This window comes from Callospermophilus lateralis, chromosome 1 (genome assembly GCF_048772815.1).
Source record: "Callospermophilus lateralis isolate mCalLat2 chromosome 1, mCalLat2.hap1, whole genome shotgun sequence".
Taxonomy (NCBI): domain Eukaryota; kingdom Metazoa; phylum Chordata; class Mammalia; order Rodentia; family Sciuridae; genus Callospermophilus; species Callospermophilus lateralis.
Genome location: NC_135305.1, coordinates 54,015,912 through 54,033,234, shown reverse-complemented (window position 1 = coordinate 54,033,234; position 17,323 = coordinate 54,015,912). Strand labels below are relative to the sequence as shown.

General features: G+C 32.0%; 1 protein-coding gene across 4 annotated transcripts in view; it reads right to left on the bottom strand.

Moving 5' to 3' along the window:
- Cog5 (component of oligomeric golgi complex 5) overlaps positions 1 to 17,323 on the bottom strand; it is a 356,605-nt gene that overhangs the window by 157,642 nt on the left and 181,640 nt on the right. For all 4 annotated transcript variants that reach the window (XM_076834507.1, XM_076834478.1, XM_076834497.2 and 1 more), the window contains exon 8: positions 9,055 to 9,220. In XM_076834507.1, the coding sequence (XP_076690622.1) occupies positions 9,055 to 9,220 (166 nt within the window). The remainder of the gene's footprint in view (positions 1 to 9,054; positions 9,221 to 17,323) is intronic.

Here is a 17,323-nt window from a genome sequence, read left to right as displayed (position 1 = left end):
TCTAAAGCCTAAAATTAACATATTTTAATGACCATTATTTAAATGTCTTATTTACCAAAAATTTTCATCTTATCCTCTAGAGAAACTTGAAAAAACATTATAAGAAATTTTTTACATGACAGAAAATGGGAAATTAGTAGTGCATTTCAGAAATTAATCCATAAATAGCATTGCTGCTAGCATCTACTATAATACAAACATGTTTATAATTTATATTAAAAAGAATATGTATAGTTGTCAATAAATAAATTTCAAACTATGCAACATTAAGTTAGTAATTATAAAGAGAACTTTATTACAAGGGACAATCTGGTATATACCATTTTAGTGAAGTGATTTAGCAACAGCATAGTGAGACAAACTGACATAATTTTGTTATTTTCTGATATAATGTACTGTAGTCTCCCTATCTTTGGTTTCACTTTGTGTGGTTTCAATTACCCACAGTGAACTGTGAAACCAAAAATACCATATGGAAAATTCCAGCCACAGAAAATTCATACGTTTGATTACACATGATTCTGAGTAACATTATGAAATATCATGATATCATGGTTCCATTCTACTCAGGAACTGCATCACCCATTGTCGAGCAAATCCATACTGTATACACTATCTGCCCATTTGTCACTTAGTAGCCACCTTGGTTATCAGATCAACCACTGAAGTATCATATTGCTAGTATTCAAGTGACTTACCTAATAATGGCTCCCAAAAGCAAGAGTAGTGATACTGACAATTTTATTAAAGTATATTGTCATAAATGTTTTATTTTATTATTAATTGTTGTTAATCCCTTAGTATGCCTACTGTATAAACTAAATTTTAACATAGGTATGAATTTGTAGGATAAAAAATAGTATATAGAGAGTTCACTACTATATGCAGTTTCAAGTATACACTGGGATTTTGCAATGCATAGCATGGATTAAGTGAGTAGTACAGTAAAAATAAATGGACATTACTTTACTATCAGTATGTTTATCCTGAACTGAATCATGAAGAAAATATCCAGAAAAATTCAAATGAGGGGCTCTTCAAATATGTTAATGCCATAAAAAAGCACTGTTTTCTATTAAAGGACAGTACAGAGACAACATAACCAACAGTTTTAAAATGTGATCCTTGATCTATTAAGAAGAAAAAACATCTATGAAGAACATTTTAGAGCTACGTACCGTGCCACACATGGTCACTGAAGCCAGAGTAGGCTGAGACAAGATGATGGCAAATTGAAGGCCACCCTGGACAACTTAGTAACATTATGAAATATCATGGTACCCTGTCTCAAAATAAAAAATAAAAAGGGCTGGGGATACAACTCAGTGGTGCCTGGGTTCAATCGCTAGTATCAAAAAACTTGGGAGATATCTGAAAGTTTTTGAATATAGACTGATATTAAATAATATTAACATATCAATGTTAAATTTCTGGAGGGTAAGAATGTTCTTATAGGTAATACAAACAGACAAAGCTACAAGTACAGATTGAAATGTTTCAATATGAAAAAAAAAAAAATAAACCCAAATTGAAAGACATAAGTATCAGTCCACACTAAGGCAGTCGAAGACACCTTTGTAGTTTTAAAAAGGATGAGATTAAGAAAACCAGAACTACTATGCATATGAACTTGCTCACTCTAGTTTTTAACAAATCTTAATTTAAAAAATAATTATATGTACCTTTAGCACATAAATGCTATGTTTTAAGTGGGATTATAGTAGAAAATAATGGAAAAGAGAAAGCTAGGAGGTTTTTGGCTTTAAAAGTATTAATAATTCCTGTTGAAAATATAGATCTAACTTGTTTTAAAAATTATTTGCAGTGTTGTACACACACTGGTGAGGGAAGATATAAAAGAAATAAACACATAATACTTAAACAATCTGAACTTGTCTCATCAAGAACAAACTCCATGTGCTAATAAAAATACTTTAAAAAAACCATAAAAATGAGAAAAAGATATGGAATACCTTTGTGAATATTATGAAATATTGCCAGGTGTGGTGGTGCACGCCTGTAATCCCAGTAGTTCAGGAGGCTGAGGCAAGAGGATGATATAATATTCAAAGCCAGCCTCAGCAATTTAAAAAGGCCCTAAGCAACTTAGCAAGACCCTGTATCAAAATAAAAAATTAAAAGGTCTGTGGATGTGGCTCAGTGGTTAAGTGTCCCTGGATTCAATGCCTGGTACAAAGAGAGAGAAAAAGAGAGAGAGGGGTCGGGGGGAGAGAAGGTGGAGGACAGACAGAGAGGGAGAGGGAGGGAGGGAGAGACAGAATTTAAAGAATTTTAAATTTCTGGAAAATAAATGATAGGATAAAAAAAAGAATTATGGCACCCATTAACCTATTACTCTGAAAGTAAATACAAACAGAAATATAAGCTATTATTATCTCTCTGCATTTACTTTGAAGAAACTGAGAGACAAGATCATAATCATTGATCACTGCTTCAAATATTTCTAGAGGACCAATTTTTCTTTCTGACAAAACAAAAGATTTTTTTGTTTGTTTTTGTTTTTGGTACTAGAGGTGCTTAACCAGTGAGCCATACCTTCAGCCCTTTTCGTATTTTATTTAGAGATAGGGTCTAGCTAAGTTGCTTAGGGCCTCAAAAGGTTGCTGAGGCTGGCTTTGAACTCATGATCTGCCAGCCTTAGTCTCCTGAGCCACTCAAACATAAAGATTTTTTATACTCATAAGCTAAATACACCTTTCTGAAGATAAAAACATTTTAGAAATAATTGACTAAATAGAGAACAGTTATATAAAGGGAGAGAAAGTATAATTAAAACAGAAAAACTGATGCCAGTATAAGTTTTAATAGACTCAAGAAACACGATTGTGTCATAAACTAAATTTTATTAAAATGAGAAAAAAACTGAGAATTCCTCAAAATATAATATTTTCTGGTGATAGTGTAAAATTTAATTTTACTACTCTCTTCTAAAATCAATAAAAATAAGAACAAATAATAAGTAGGAAAAATTGTCAAAGAAACAAAGAATCACATAAAATCTCAAACTTGAGATTATAAAATTACATATCAAATGAAGTAGATGAATCAAAATGAAGAAGAAATAAAGCCATGCATGGAGGCACCTGTCTAAAACCCAGCTCCTTGGGAGGCTAAAGCAGGAGTTCAAAATCAGCCTAAGTAACTTAGTGAGACTTGCCTAGCATGCAAGAGGCCCTGATTATGATCCCCAGTACTGGAAAAAACATCAACAAAAAACAAACAAGGAAGGAAGGGACCACATAGCTGACATCTTAACCTATTATTAGGAAACACATTGCTTTTCAAATCAACTGTAAGAATCTGGACAAGCTGTCCAATGATTCTTTGATTGGAGATAAGACCCACAGACATGGACAGGCCAGGGGGAAAGCTAGTAAAATGTTAAACACTACAGAATGACAGAGAAAAGCCGAAAAAGAAGCCCTTATAAAGTGATATTACTGTATAAGAATTAGCCCTCTAACATAGGGAGTTCACTGGAGGTAAAGTGAGATGAAAGTTGGTAGAGGAAGCTGAGAATGCTAGTTTTTAACAAAGGAATGGCTTAAATAGTCTCACTATGTGTCACATTAAACTCTTGATAGGTCCAAAATTTGAGGAAAGATGTGCTCTAAAAGCAATCAGAAATAAAGTGACACTGGACTTAAGGTAGATAAAGGAGGTAAGAGGAGGAAAGGAATATAAGCTAAAAGAAATGATACACATAGGTCACCAAAGGAATTCCCCCAAGAAACAACCGGAAGGGCTACTCTGTTTTCTGCTATTTCAAAGTGATTACAGGAAATATCCTGACTGGAAAAATACCACAGAGATTAAGATAATACTAAAAATAAAATAAAACAAAGAAAGAAACAAACAAACATAATGAACAAAGGTGGAAACACAGTACACCATGGGAAACAGAAAAGACGAAATCATTCAAAATGAAATATGAAGACATAAAAGCAACTATAGAGAAGATACCAGACATAGAAAACAAAAATCTAATACATGCATAATTAAAGTTCCTGGGGAAAAACAAAAGGAACAACAACAATAACAAACAATATTTAATAGGATAAACTTCTCTATAAAAGGGAATATATACTCTCAGAAAAAAAAAAAAAACTGATACAGGGCATTTAACCCTAAAATATATCCATAAAATGTTACTAAAATTCAAAGACAAAGGGGGAAAAAAAAACACTGAACATCCATGAAGAAGCAAGTTACACTGTGTGTGGCATAACAATCTGATTAGCCTGAAAATTCTCTAATATGAACACCTGAACCTAGCAGTCGGTAGAGCCATGTCTAATATTTGAGGGAACCCTCCATTTCCCTGGCCTTGTCTTTCATATGGGGGAACTTCAGTTAAAAGAACATTCTTGCCTTCTTTTCCTACCTCTTATTCCACCATTCCCATGTAAAAAGGAGCCACTTACCTGATTAATAAAATGGAACCTAATGACTCATTCCCTTCCTTTCTCTCTTGTTGTGCATAAGTTGTGCATTCTGACTTGCACTCCATCAGTGTTAAGTACAGCAGGGCAGGCTAATATTGGGGAGTAAGTTTCATTTGGAGTTGCTATATTAAGAAATTCATTGTTTCAAAGCTAAGCTATGCCCTTCAATTCAAGGTTGTTTGTTTTTTATTGTTGTCATCATGTTTTTGTTTTTTAAATCAGTAATAAAGCCAACATTTTAATTATCATCCTTTTGTTCCCTACATCTGTATTTTAGTTGTTTTCAAATTCAATAGGAAAGAGAAACATTATTTTGGGGTCCACAAACAGCTACAAAATTCTAAGTAAAAGTGAAAATAAGAATCTATACTTGCCCAAATTAGTTAAATATAAAGGCAAAAGACTCCATCTTCTATGCAAGAACTGAGAAATCAAAGAATGCATAAAAATTTGGGGGGGGGGACCAATTTATTATAAAATCCAGGCAAAGGAATGATAAATGTAGAAATGGAAAAGTAATACTAAAAAGAACGAGATGAAAATCAAATCATTTAAAAGCACAAAGAAGGAAATAAAAAAGGCACCAATCATTCAAAACTAATAAATATTTTATGCATACAAAAAAGTATATAGAGCCGGGCACAGTAGTGTATGCCTATAATCCCAGCAGCTCAGGAGGCTGAGGCAGGAGGATCACAATTTCAAAACCAGCCCCATTAACTTAACGAGACACCCTGTCTCAAATAAAAAATAAAAAAGGGCTAGAGATATAGTTCAATGTTAAAGCACCCCTGTGTTCAATCCATGGTACAAAAAAGAAAGAAAAAAATACAGAATAAGTTTACAAATATTAGTCACTAAGCTCAAGAAATACAAGATCATATGAAGTGATGCTTCCTGGTTCTCTCCGTTCCTGGTCCCAGTTTCCTTGCTCTCTCTCCAAAATAAATCTTAAAATTGGTGATCATCATTAGATGTATTTATATTTTTATTACATATGCAAAACAATATATATATATATATATATATACATATATATATTATAGTCTGTTGTATTCTTCTTAGGCTTTAGATATGGTATCATATTTTATATACATATATAATTCTGGAACTTACCTTTTCATGTTCTGTTTTTGAGAATCATAATTTTATATTTAAGTGCTGGCTACAAAATCATTTAATAAATTATTTGCTCATTTTTCCATGAAAGGAAAGATTATATTTACCTTGTTACCACTATATGCAATAGTACAATAAAAATCCTTATACATATATGAAAATTTGTCTTAGATACAGTCTTATAAAAGAAATTAAAAGGTCATGAAGAATACACAATTTTTAACCTCATATTAACTGGTTGAAACATTTGTTACAATAAAGGTATAAGAGTTTCTGCAGTCAGATAACACAGCTGTCTTAGATTTTGACAATCAGAAGATTGGGAAATAGTATTAAAGTAGGACAGAAGGGGCTGGACACCCAAGAAATTTTCACGAAGCAAGTTTATAGACTGCAGAGTCCAGAGGGGGCTACAGCCTAAAAAGTTCTTCCTCTAAACGAAGATTTTTAAAATTCTTTGACCTTTATACTCATGGAGGTTTTACATTAAAGTAATTGATTTTTTTCTTTGTGTTCTCAGAAAGTGCATTTTAGGCCAGACAGGGTTTATATATATGTATGTATATGTATTTTTTTAAAAGAGAGAGAGAGAATTTTTAATATTTATTTTTAGTTTTCAGTGGACACAACATCTCTATTTTATTTTATGTGGTGCTGAGGATCGAATCCAGCACCCCGTGCATGTCAGGCGAGCACATTACCGCTTGAGCCACATCCCCAGCCCGGTTTTATAATTTTTTTACCAAGAAAACAGGGATAATATCTTTTTGTACAACAAGCTTGACTGTAGATTCTAACTCTACCACATCTTTTTAAAAAAACTTTTTAAAAAAACTTTAGTTATGGGGTAAAAATGGGAGTTCATATCCCACTTGAATCAAAGTGTGAAATATAATATATCAAGAACTATGTAATGTTTTGAACAACCTACAATAAAAATTAATTAAAAAAAACTTTAGTTAAATATAAATGCAAAAGGAAAGAAAAGGTTATTTTTACCTTGTTGATAGACCTTTATTTATTTATATGTGGTGCTGAGAATCAAACCCAGTGCCTCAGACATGCCAAGCAAGTGCGCTGCCCCAGACCCTCTATCACACTGTTTGTGTGCAAAGCTGGCATTTACAAGAAAGAGGAAGATGCAAACCACAATTCTCTCTATAGACATCTTGCTGATACTCTTTGTAAAAACTTTTCTGACAAGAGGAGAAGCTTAATTATGGCAGAGAAGTTTAATTATGACAAGAGTCTTTGCATGATAGTCTCTGCCCTCTTCTGTATCTTTATTTGCCTTACAACGAGATCATATGCTTCAAAAAAGGTTAACCATTTTTCATATGTTTAATGGATATATTCTGACATGAACTGCCCATTCATAGTCTTTATCAACTTTTCATTGAGTTAGCTTTTTCTTATTGAATTATAGATTTTTATACATTCAAGTTCACATTATTTTCCTTAAAATTGTATTTTACATATTTTTAAACTTTAAAACAATCTTTCTACAATCTTAAATTTGTAGAAAATGTACAAGTATTGCAAAAAAAAAAAAGAAAGAAAGAAAGGAAGAAAAAGAAAAGAGAGAAAAAATTCCCTGAACCATTTGCAAGTAAATTTATTGATATGGTGGCCCCATCATCCTTGAACATTTTAATGAATATGTTCTCACCTAACCTTAATCTAATCAACAAGAGGAAACTAACATTAATACTGTCTATGTGGCATTAAAAATTATAAGTAATAAGGATTATTCCTTTTAAAACATATTGAAGCAAATAATTGAAGCTTAAGATTTCTACATGAAATTAAGGAATCCACTCCTTAACAGATGATAGGAAGGCAGTTTTAAGACTCTTTATTCTTTCAACAAAAAAGGCCTACATTGGGCTGGGGATGTGGCTCAAGCGGTAGCGCGCTCGCCTGGCATGCCTGTGGCCTGGGTTCGATCCTCAGCACCACATACAAACAAAGATGTTGTATCCGCCGAAAACTAAAAAAATAAATAAATATTAAAAAATTATCTCTCTCTCCCTCTCTCTCTCCCACACTCTCTCTTTAAAAAAAAAAAAAAAGGCCTACATTAAGATTGACAGATGTGAATAACTGCTTTAATTTTTTTCCCTTTTCTTGACAACATAAGAGGGAATGAGATAAAACTGCTCCTAGAAATTTAAATGTTAGATCAAACTTTCTGATAATAATTGCTAGAAAAAGTTGAGAGTAACATCTCCTATGGCAATTTATTTTCAAGGATATTCTAGAATAGTCTTAATACGACCTACTCAGAAGCTAACCATTATAAATCTCTGAGACCTGCAATTCTTTTATCTCTTTTTATCCAGTGCAACATATTTGAGGTCATATTATATACCAAATATATAAAAAACAATAAATGCCTGCAAGTTTTTAATATTAACCAGATATCAGGAACTGTTATTAATTCTGCAGAGATTATTTTATTTATTCTTGAGGATAACTCTGTGATGATTAGCATGCCTTCACTTAGAAAATGGGAAGAGAAAAACTACAAACAGTAAGTACACATAAAATTTTTGAAAGTTTTTCTGTAGGCTAATGAAATAAAACAGGATAGTTCAGCTGAAGAAAGAAATGCAGTCATGATAGATATGACTATGTTTAAGTAGAAGGAGATATGGCAGGATAACTGTATGTGATGAAAAAGAGATGAAGAGAAGAAAATAGAGACAAGATAGGGAGAAGGTATGTGCTAAAGCAATATCCTGGAATTATGGAATTTAATGTAAAAGCAGAGTGGCCTTTGCTAGAAGCAAGGTATATATCATCCATACTAACAGGACAGAAAGAAAAAAAAATGTAGGAAGAGAGATGGAGGAAGTAAATGAGAGGTGCACATAATATATGCTCTTTTCTCCCCTTTGTGGAGAAGTGTGAATGCTATCCATTTACCTTGGCAGGAAGAGGTGCAGACTCCTCTCTACCTTGAATGCACCTTCTTTCAGCAGTTTCCTTTAGACTTTGCTATGGTTATAGTTTCCCCCCAAATTTTATCAGTTTCTATTCCATCAGCCATTATTGCTCCTGAGTATAAGAATTACAATAAGGAAAAGTCCAGAAAGCTAAAGTAGAGATAGCAGATTTTTAAAAAATATTTTCCTACTCAATAAGAAGTACATGTGAGGATAAGGACTTCAGAAGAAAAATATGTTCTTTTTTTTTTTTTTTTTTTTTTTGCATCTGTTTCCTCTCAACTAAATGATGCCATAGTTTAGAGATCTTTATCTAGTTCTGAATGTACCAATTGGCCACAACTCACTGATTAGACAAAAAAAATTATAAATAAATTCTGAAACATAATTTCTCTCTCATTTTCTGTCTACTAAAAAAATGAGTCATTAGATTGCTTTGAAACATGAATGTTTCACATACTATTCAAAGGACTTCTCAGTTATAAATAAATAAAGAAGCTAAATATAAAGTATATCCATACCTCTCACAGCTGACTGTGAAGGCTGAGTCAAAACTTTGATGTCTAATGCACTGTTGATATTTTCTTCCAAAGCAGCACAATATCCATCCACAACACTGGTAATAGTATCCTTCAAAGTCCCAAGATTATGGAAAACCTGAAGAGCTGTTCCAACTTGAGTTGGATTCTTAAATAAAATTGAGGTAGGGTAGAAACAGATATAAATAGAAACAAATAAGATCAATGTAAATCTACAACCTTGAACAATTGCTACCACATTTTTAAATTATTGAAGATAAAAACAATTTGAAACAAATATTAAATTTAGTTATACATCATAAAAGACAAATTTAAATACCATGTATATCATTTTCCCCCTTTCCCTCTTTCTCTACCTTTAAAGGATAATAACAAGTTTAGAAGCTTTTTGTACAATACTAGAGCTTATTTAAAATTTACCACAAATCCCAACAAAGGAGCCATGCTGGAACAGAAATGCTAGATATATAACAGAATTAAAAAAAAAAAAATCCTGAAGAGTTAGCCAAGGGCTTAGCAATGAGAACTGATAACTATTCTTTATATTTAATTCATCCATTCACTCACTCTAACTACAAATATTTATACAATGCCTACTGTGAATCTGTTAAAATTCTATGTGTTGGAAATGCAGTAGAAAAACACATCCCGCTCACAGGAAGCTTATATATTTACTATGAAATGTACAAAATAGAAAAAAAGATATCAGGTAATAATGAATGCTATAAGAAAAAATATAGCAGAAAATAAAAACAGAGAATGATTAGGATTACTATAGAGAGAGGAGTAAATACACACACACACACACACATATATACACACACACACACACACACACAAAACTCATCTCTGACTGGATATTTAAACAGATCTGATTATCCTGATAGAGGCAGTCTAAAGAAGATTTGAGGAACTATCAAATCTTCTTCAGTGTTATCAATGAAAGTACTAAGAAATGTACTTGGCATGCTAATGAAACAGCAAGAAGGCCATGATGGTATGCAGAGCAAAGTAAAAAAGGGAGAGGCAGGAGATAAGATAGGAAGTTGAAACATGGTCAATGAGTAGATTTAGTCCAGAGTAATACAAATTATTGGATTTGTTTGGTAAGTAAATGACTTAATTATCAGCTAGAAGCTGTTACAATAACATATACTTCTAGGCCCAAAGAGCTGAAACTCTTATTCCATTTATAATTTACTGTCTATTATTAGAGACATAATTAAAAAGTTGAATTATTTCATTGTTTATATGATTAAATTTATGAATAAGACAAAAGGTATTTTCTGAAATCTACTGTATCATTTTAAAATAATAGTATGCAATGCAAATACACAAGCACACACACAGAAAGATAAAGCATAGTCAGCTTAAAGACAGTAACAGGAAACTGAGCTGGAGAATAACAATACCCATTGGAAATTTTCATTAAAGGAGAAAAAGAAGCAAATGAATATCATTCAAATTAAGGTATGTTCTAATAAAAAGCTTAATTTAATATGATTATAATAGAATTTAACTCTAGTATACACTTTCAATTTTGTACTAGTACACCAACAAAGGCCACAGGAGATAAAGTAAGCAACTTCATACAAAATTATTGTAAAGGTGAAATTTTTAAGCTGTTTCTAAGCCACAGAGCCCGAGTTAAAGTGTAAAAGACCGGACATTGTAAAGTTTCTAGGCTACAAGGCTTGGGTTAAAGAGTAAAAGACCAAGTATTGTTACAATTCCTCTGCTACCCCCGGAACCTGTAATCTCTGTAGCTGTTGGAACAATACCAGAACTGCCCAGTAAACATTCTCACTGGCTCCTCTGGTTGTCTAATAACTTGGGACTCTGTGTAGAATGGCACGTAGACATTGCAAGTCCCAAAACCAATCAGTTTGAATGTGCACCCCGCTTAGAAGTGACCAATCACCCCTGTCCAATCTGTTCCCGCCAATGAATGTACTAATCAGGTCTCAGAGTTGTTGTTCAATTTCCCCGCACCTCGTGATGATTTGTTCTGATGTATGCAAAGCCCCCCACCCTCTCCAAAAAGTGTACTTATGCTCTGCCTGACCTCTGCTCAGGGCTCTGGGCTGCTCTCCCTTTTTGTGCGAGCCTGCCTGGAGCCTCAGCGCGCTGAAGCGGATCCTAATAAACTTCCCCCTGTGTGTTGCATGAGGCTGGTCTCTTGTGGTCTCTTTCTCCAACGTTTCGCCGGACCCTTACATTATGAACTAAAAACAGGGTACAACATTTTGTTTTTTTATTGTTGTTATTCCCTTTCTCCCAAAAGAAATATATATGTGCGTGTGCACAAAAGAAATATACACATTTTTTTTTTTACATTTTAGAGATCAAGAAATCAAAATAAGAAAACTGTAAAGAAATTTCATATATCATCACAATCCAAGAAAGCATATTCAAAAGAATACTTACATCTTATAAAACCAGAATACAGATAGATACTTTAAATTATACTTATTGCCTTGACAATTTTGAAAAGATTTGAAAAGCATAACACTTAGTTTTTCCACATACAGTAGTTTTATTATCAGGTACCAGTGAAAGTATACTGTAAAATTTTTGTGTACATTAACTGAAAAACATTTTTTTTTATTCAACTTTAAAGGCCTAGTTAAAATAAAACAGTTTTCATGATTGTCTGCTTCAAAAATTAACTTCCAAAAACATTTCAAAAATAAATGTATATAGTTCATTACTAAAGCATATATTAGAGCAATATTTATAATTTATAACACATATAATTCTAAACATAATTTAAAATTTTCCAAATAACAGCTACTTTTCCAATTAATATCAATTAAGATATATATCAATAGATCAATATGGTTTAATACAGATATATGCATTGTTAGCAAAGGTGCTACAAAATAATTATTTGAAATAAAATTCTTAAAGTAACATACAGAGGATCGTGCACATTATATAAGCACAACTTTATGAACTAAAATAAAATAAACAGACCAAACTACCAACTAGATGACGAAACACAATGGTGTCAGCACCTTGAAACCCTGTATGGCTCCCAAGCTGCACCTCTCTAAATATCACCACTACCATAACTTCTGAAACATGATAGATTAGATTTGCCTGTTTGTGAACTTGACATACACTGAATTTTAGAGTTTGTATTTTTCTGTGTCTGACTTTGTTTGTTTAACATTATTTGTGGAATCTTTCCATCATATTGCATGTAGCAGTAGTTGATTCTTTTTATTGATGTGTAGAATTCCATTGTAGAAATTTAGATTATCCATCCTGGTATTGATAAATACTTGGGTTATTTCCACTTTTAGATATTTTAATTAATGCTGCAATGAACACTGCAGTAGACAGATATGCATATGAATTTCTGCTGTGTCGGTGAACTGCTGAATTACCAGGTATTTCTATGTTTAAGTGTTTTTAGATTTGGCCATTTTTCCAAAGCTACTATAATACTTTATAACATCACCAACAGTATATGACAATTGTGGATGCTCAACAAACTTACACAAAATTAAAACAATCAGCCCCTTTGATTTCAGCTATTCTTTTGAGTGAACACTGGAGTTCTGATGACTGAGCAAGTTATTCCTTCTTGCAATGTTAATTATCTATTTGGATTATCATTTGTGAAATGCATGCTTATCATTTTTGCCCATTTTTTTTACTTACGTATTTGTAAATTTGTTTATATACATTGGATTTTATGACTTTGATGATTGTTTGTATTGTAAATATATTCTCCCCCTCTTTTTTTTTAAACACAGTTTTGTTGTTGTTGTTGTTGTTTTTATTTTTTTTAAACATCAGTGGACTTTTATTTTATTCATATATTTGTATGTGGTGCTGAGAATCGAACCCAGTGCCTTACACATGCTAGGCAAGTGCTCTATCACTGAGCCACAACTCCAGCCCCTTCTCCCTCTTTTAATAAAGTCTTTTAAGGGAAAGAAATTCACAATTTCAATGCGATCCTTTTTATCAACCTTACTCCTTATGTAAACACTTTCAGTGTCTTATTTAAAAAGTAGTCCCTGACTCACATTCATAAAGATATCTTTCATTCATAAAGTTATCCTCCAGAAACTCTATTTAATCATTCACAATTGGTTTATCTGTTCTTCAACTGATTATGAAACATTCTTGGTTCATAATATTTTCATTTTAATTTAAGAATTAACTTGACAATTTCAATTTTTAAAAATATGGGATTTTATTTGTAACTAAGTTATAACAATAAATAAAATTAGAATTGGTATTTTTATATTACTAGCTCTGCAACTCATGAATATGGTTCTCTCTCTTCTCTTATTCATGTTTTCTTTAATTTCTCTTAATAATGTTTGATAGCTTTCTGTTAAGAGTTCTTATATAGTTTTTCATTTGAATTAATCTATGCATTTTTGGAGACTGTAAATGGTAACTTTAAAAAATTTTGTTTGTTGCAAGCATATTAAAAAATACAATTGATTTTTATATATTGAATTTTAGCCTAATAAATGTACAAGATTCAGTTATTAATTTTAATATTTCATCTGTGGACTGTTTTGTTTTGCTATATATGTATAACCATGTTATCTAAGAATATTTTTTCCTTCTTTCTTCCCAATCTTCCTTTATTTTATTGTTTTTCCTTCTTACTGTGGATAGGATCTACAGTGGAATGTTGACAAAAAAAAAAAAATTAGAGTATTATCCTTGAGTGTTATCAGGTGAAAAGTATTAAATATTTCATCACTGAGGTTTTTGATAACTCCTTTATCATGTTAAAGAAATTTATTCTTGGTATGCTGAGAGTATTTTTAATCAGACTGATGTTGAATTTTATTAAATACGTTGCTGCACCTACTGAGATGATCATTTTCCCCCCTGTATTTAAGTAATTACATTGTACTTCTGGACTAAAGCCATCTTGGTCATGATAAATTATCATTTTTAGATTTTCCTGGCTTATATTTGCTAATACTTTTTCTTAGCATTTTTGCATCAATTTTGGAAAGACAGCTAGTAATTTTCCTTTCTTATAATGTCTTTGTTTTGATATCAAGGTTATTCTGGCCTCATAAAATAAGCAGAGGTGTGTGTGTGTTTCCTCTTCTCAATTACTGGGTAAAGTTTACATAACATTGGTTTATTTTTTCCTTTAATGTTTGGAAGAATTCATCCCTGAAACTATCTGCCCTTGGAGTTTTGTCACAGGGAAGGTTTTGAATGATGTTCAATTTTGGTAATGGACATAAAACTATTCAGACTTTCTAATTTTCCTAGTGTTCCTTTTGTTTTCCTAGGATTTTGTCAATTTTATCTAAATTTTCAAATCTGTTATTATAAAGTTATACCTAATGCCCTCTTATTTTCTTTTTAATTTTTGTTTGATGTCTTATTAGATCATCGCTTCATCTTGTGTCTTTTTAATTTGTTTGTTTTCTCACAGTCTTTGGGGGCATTTAATAATTTATTTCAATTTATTAATCTTATAAAATAAATAATGTTAGGCTTCATTAATTCTATTATTTGCTTTTGTTATTTCTACTTCACAGACTTTGGACTCAGGCCTAGCATAGAATCCAAGCTCTAGCACTTAGTCACCAAAACCAAATGAGTTAACTTTTTTAATACTTAAGTCTCCTCATCTGTATGATGGCAAAAAATAATGGTACTCACCCAATAGTAAAATCAAAAAATATATTTTGGAGGATAAGGTCTTACTATGTTGCCTAGGCTGGCCTCAAACTCCTATGTTCAAGCCTGATTACAGGCACTTACCACCATAATGGCCTGCAGTAATTCTTATAACTAATTAGCATTTTTAATTGACAAGAGAAGCTCAATTAACATTAGCTACCCCCACCTTGATCTGTTAGCAACATGCTATAGTGGGAAGAACTTGAGACTTTAAAATTAGTCTTAGGATAAGTGAATGAGTAAGTAAATTTCTATTTTTTGGTTTTTAAATATATTCTTCATGAAACTGTTGGAAAGACTATTGAGATAACACATTTACAATATTTGGTATTCAGTACACTACTAATAGAAAATATTGGTCTTCAGACCATTTTCATTCTTTCTTTTTGTTGTTGTTGTTGTTGTTTTTGTATTATTTTATTTTGATTGGAATAATCAAAGGAGAAAGGAGATATACTCCACACTATACTACACCAAATTCAACTGCAAACAAAACCTTCTCTCTTTAAAGCAACGTAGAAATTAAACAAACAAAAAACTAGAAAACATAACCAACTCTAATTCAAATGGAGTTTTCAGTATATTTTCTTCATTCAAAAATCTAAAACTACATTTAGGGATTTGAAATATATGAAATTGCCTTTTCCTTTTTTATTTTTTTTTATTTGTTTTACTTAGTTACACATGACAGTACAATGATCTTGACATATCATACATTTGAACTCAGACCATTTTCTAATGTTCCAAAAGTTGTAAGAATTCTAAGAATAGCATCTATTCCTGTTCCTAAGAAATTTTTTGTCACTCCAACTTTAAGTAAAGTTACACAAAAAATACTGTTTGGGCAACCCTGAGGAAATCACCTCCTTTCTCTGTGTCTCCATCTTGTAAAACTTCAAAACGATGAGAACAAATAAAAGAATGGAACCCCAACCCCAGCTGGAGATATGTTTTAGGGGGGAAAAAAAAAAAAGGAGCTGATAAGATCTCAATTCTAAAATTTTTGATTCAGCTAGACCAGATTAAGGCCTAGCTATTAATATTTTTCAAAGCTATTTAGATGATTCTAACACAGTCCACCGAGCAGCTACCTGAAAATAAGCATTTTGGAACTACTGGATTAGATGTCTTTGCCAGACTTTGAAAGAAGAGAATCATTTATTCATAGAGATAAATATTTTCTGGTTAAAAACAAAAGAACACAGTATACAAAGAAATTACTACAGAAAACTACGGTGTATACCTAAGGAGCAGTAAATAGATTTTATTGTCTGGAGTGTTGTATACATGAAAAAAGAATGATAATAAAAGATAACTATGAAATGAAAAGAGTCTAGTCATTGACAGAATTAAGTGGCATTCTGTGAAATTCTTATTTTGTTTGGTTAGTAACAGAAAAATTATTGATGTTCTAAATACCATATCCTAGGTTGTTTAAGGAGATAAATTAAATTGGCTTTGTCAATTAGTAATTAAAAAACAATAGAAAAAAAATAGCATGCATTAGTGAACTGCAATGAGAATTACTCTAGTTTGGGCAACTATCCCCAAAGACAGTTGGCTTGGTTCCCAGAGTGGTAACTGAAAGGTGCTGTGGACTTTGAAGAGGTAGGGCATAGTGAGAAGTCCTTAGGTCACTGGAGATGTGACCTCCAAAGGGATTGAGGGCCCCAATCTCTTCCTTTCCCTCTGCTTCCTGTTTCAAGACACGAGAACTCACTCTTGACAGGTATTCCCACTTGCTCAACCTCACCAGACAGTCATACAAACACAGATGCCCAATCTTGGATTTGAACCTCCAGAACCATGTATGAAAATCTCTCTTTATATGTAGCCTGTATCAGATAGTTTGTTGCAGTAAGATAAAGCCAACTAATACAAGAATATAATAAACAGGACAGATAGAAGAGATTTTGAAACACTAAAAAGAAACTGAATGCTGACTAACTACAATGAACAAGACAGAGAAAAAAGCTTACTATATTTTTGAAGAAAGAACCATATCTCACTTGGAGAACTGAGAATAGAAATATACAAATCAAAAGATCATTTGAGGGAGTGTGTGGGAGACAGGAGGGATAGGAAAATGTAAAGCTGCTGTTAATAAACTACTTAATTATTATAGATTAGTCTAAGATACTAATGGGTAATTCTTTGTTGGAAATGTGAAATTTTTTGAAATGTATAATCAAAGAAAACTAGTTTAGGTAGCAAACTAGATTGAAGTAACAAAGAATGAAAACAGGTATTGGAAACCAAAAATCATAAAGGGGTAAATAAATAACAAAATCAGTGGGAGTAAGAGAATAGAAATTGGGAGATAGAACAGTAAGAAATGGAACTGAAATATTAGAAGAACTGAAGACGAAATAATTGCTTCTAGGTATGATTCAAGTGAAGAATAACAGAGATTCTTCAGTGTTTAATATCCTAGAGATACATTAGTGTCCTTTCCCCACTATTCTGTCTCATCACACACATATACCATATACTTTAACCACTGGCTCTTTCTAAGTCCTTATTAATAAAATTAAGGCTTTTAATTTACTATTTAATAGCAGAGAAGACT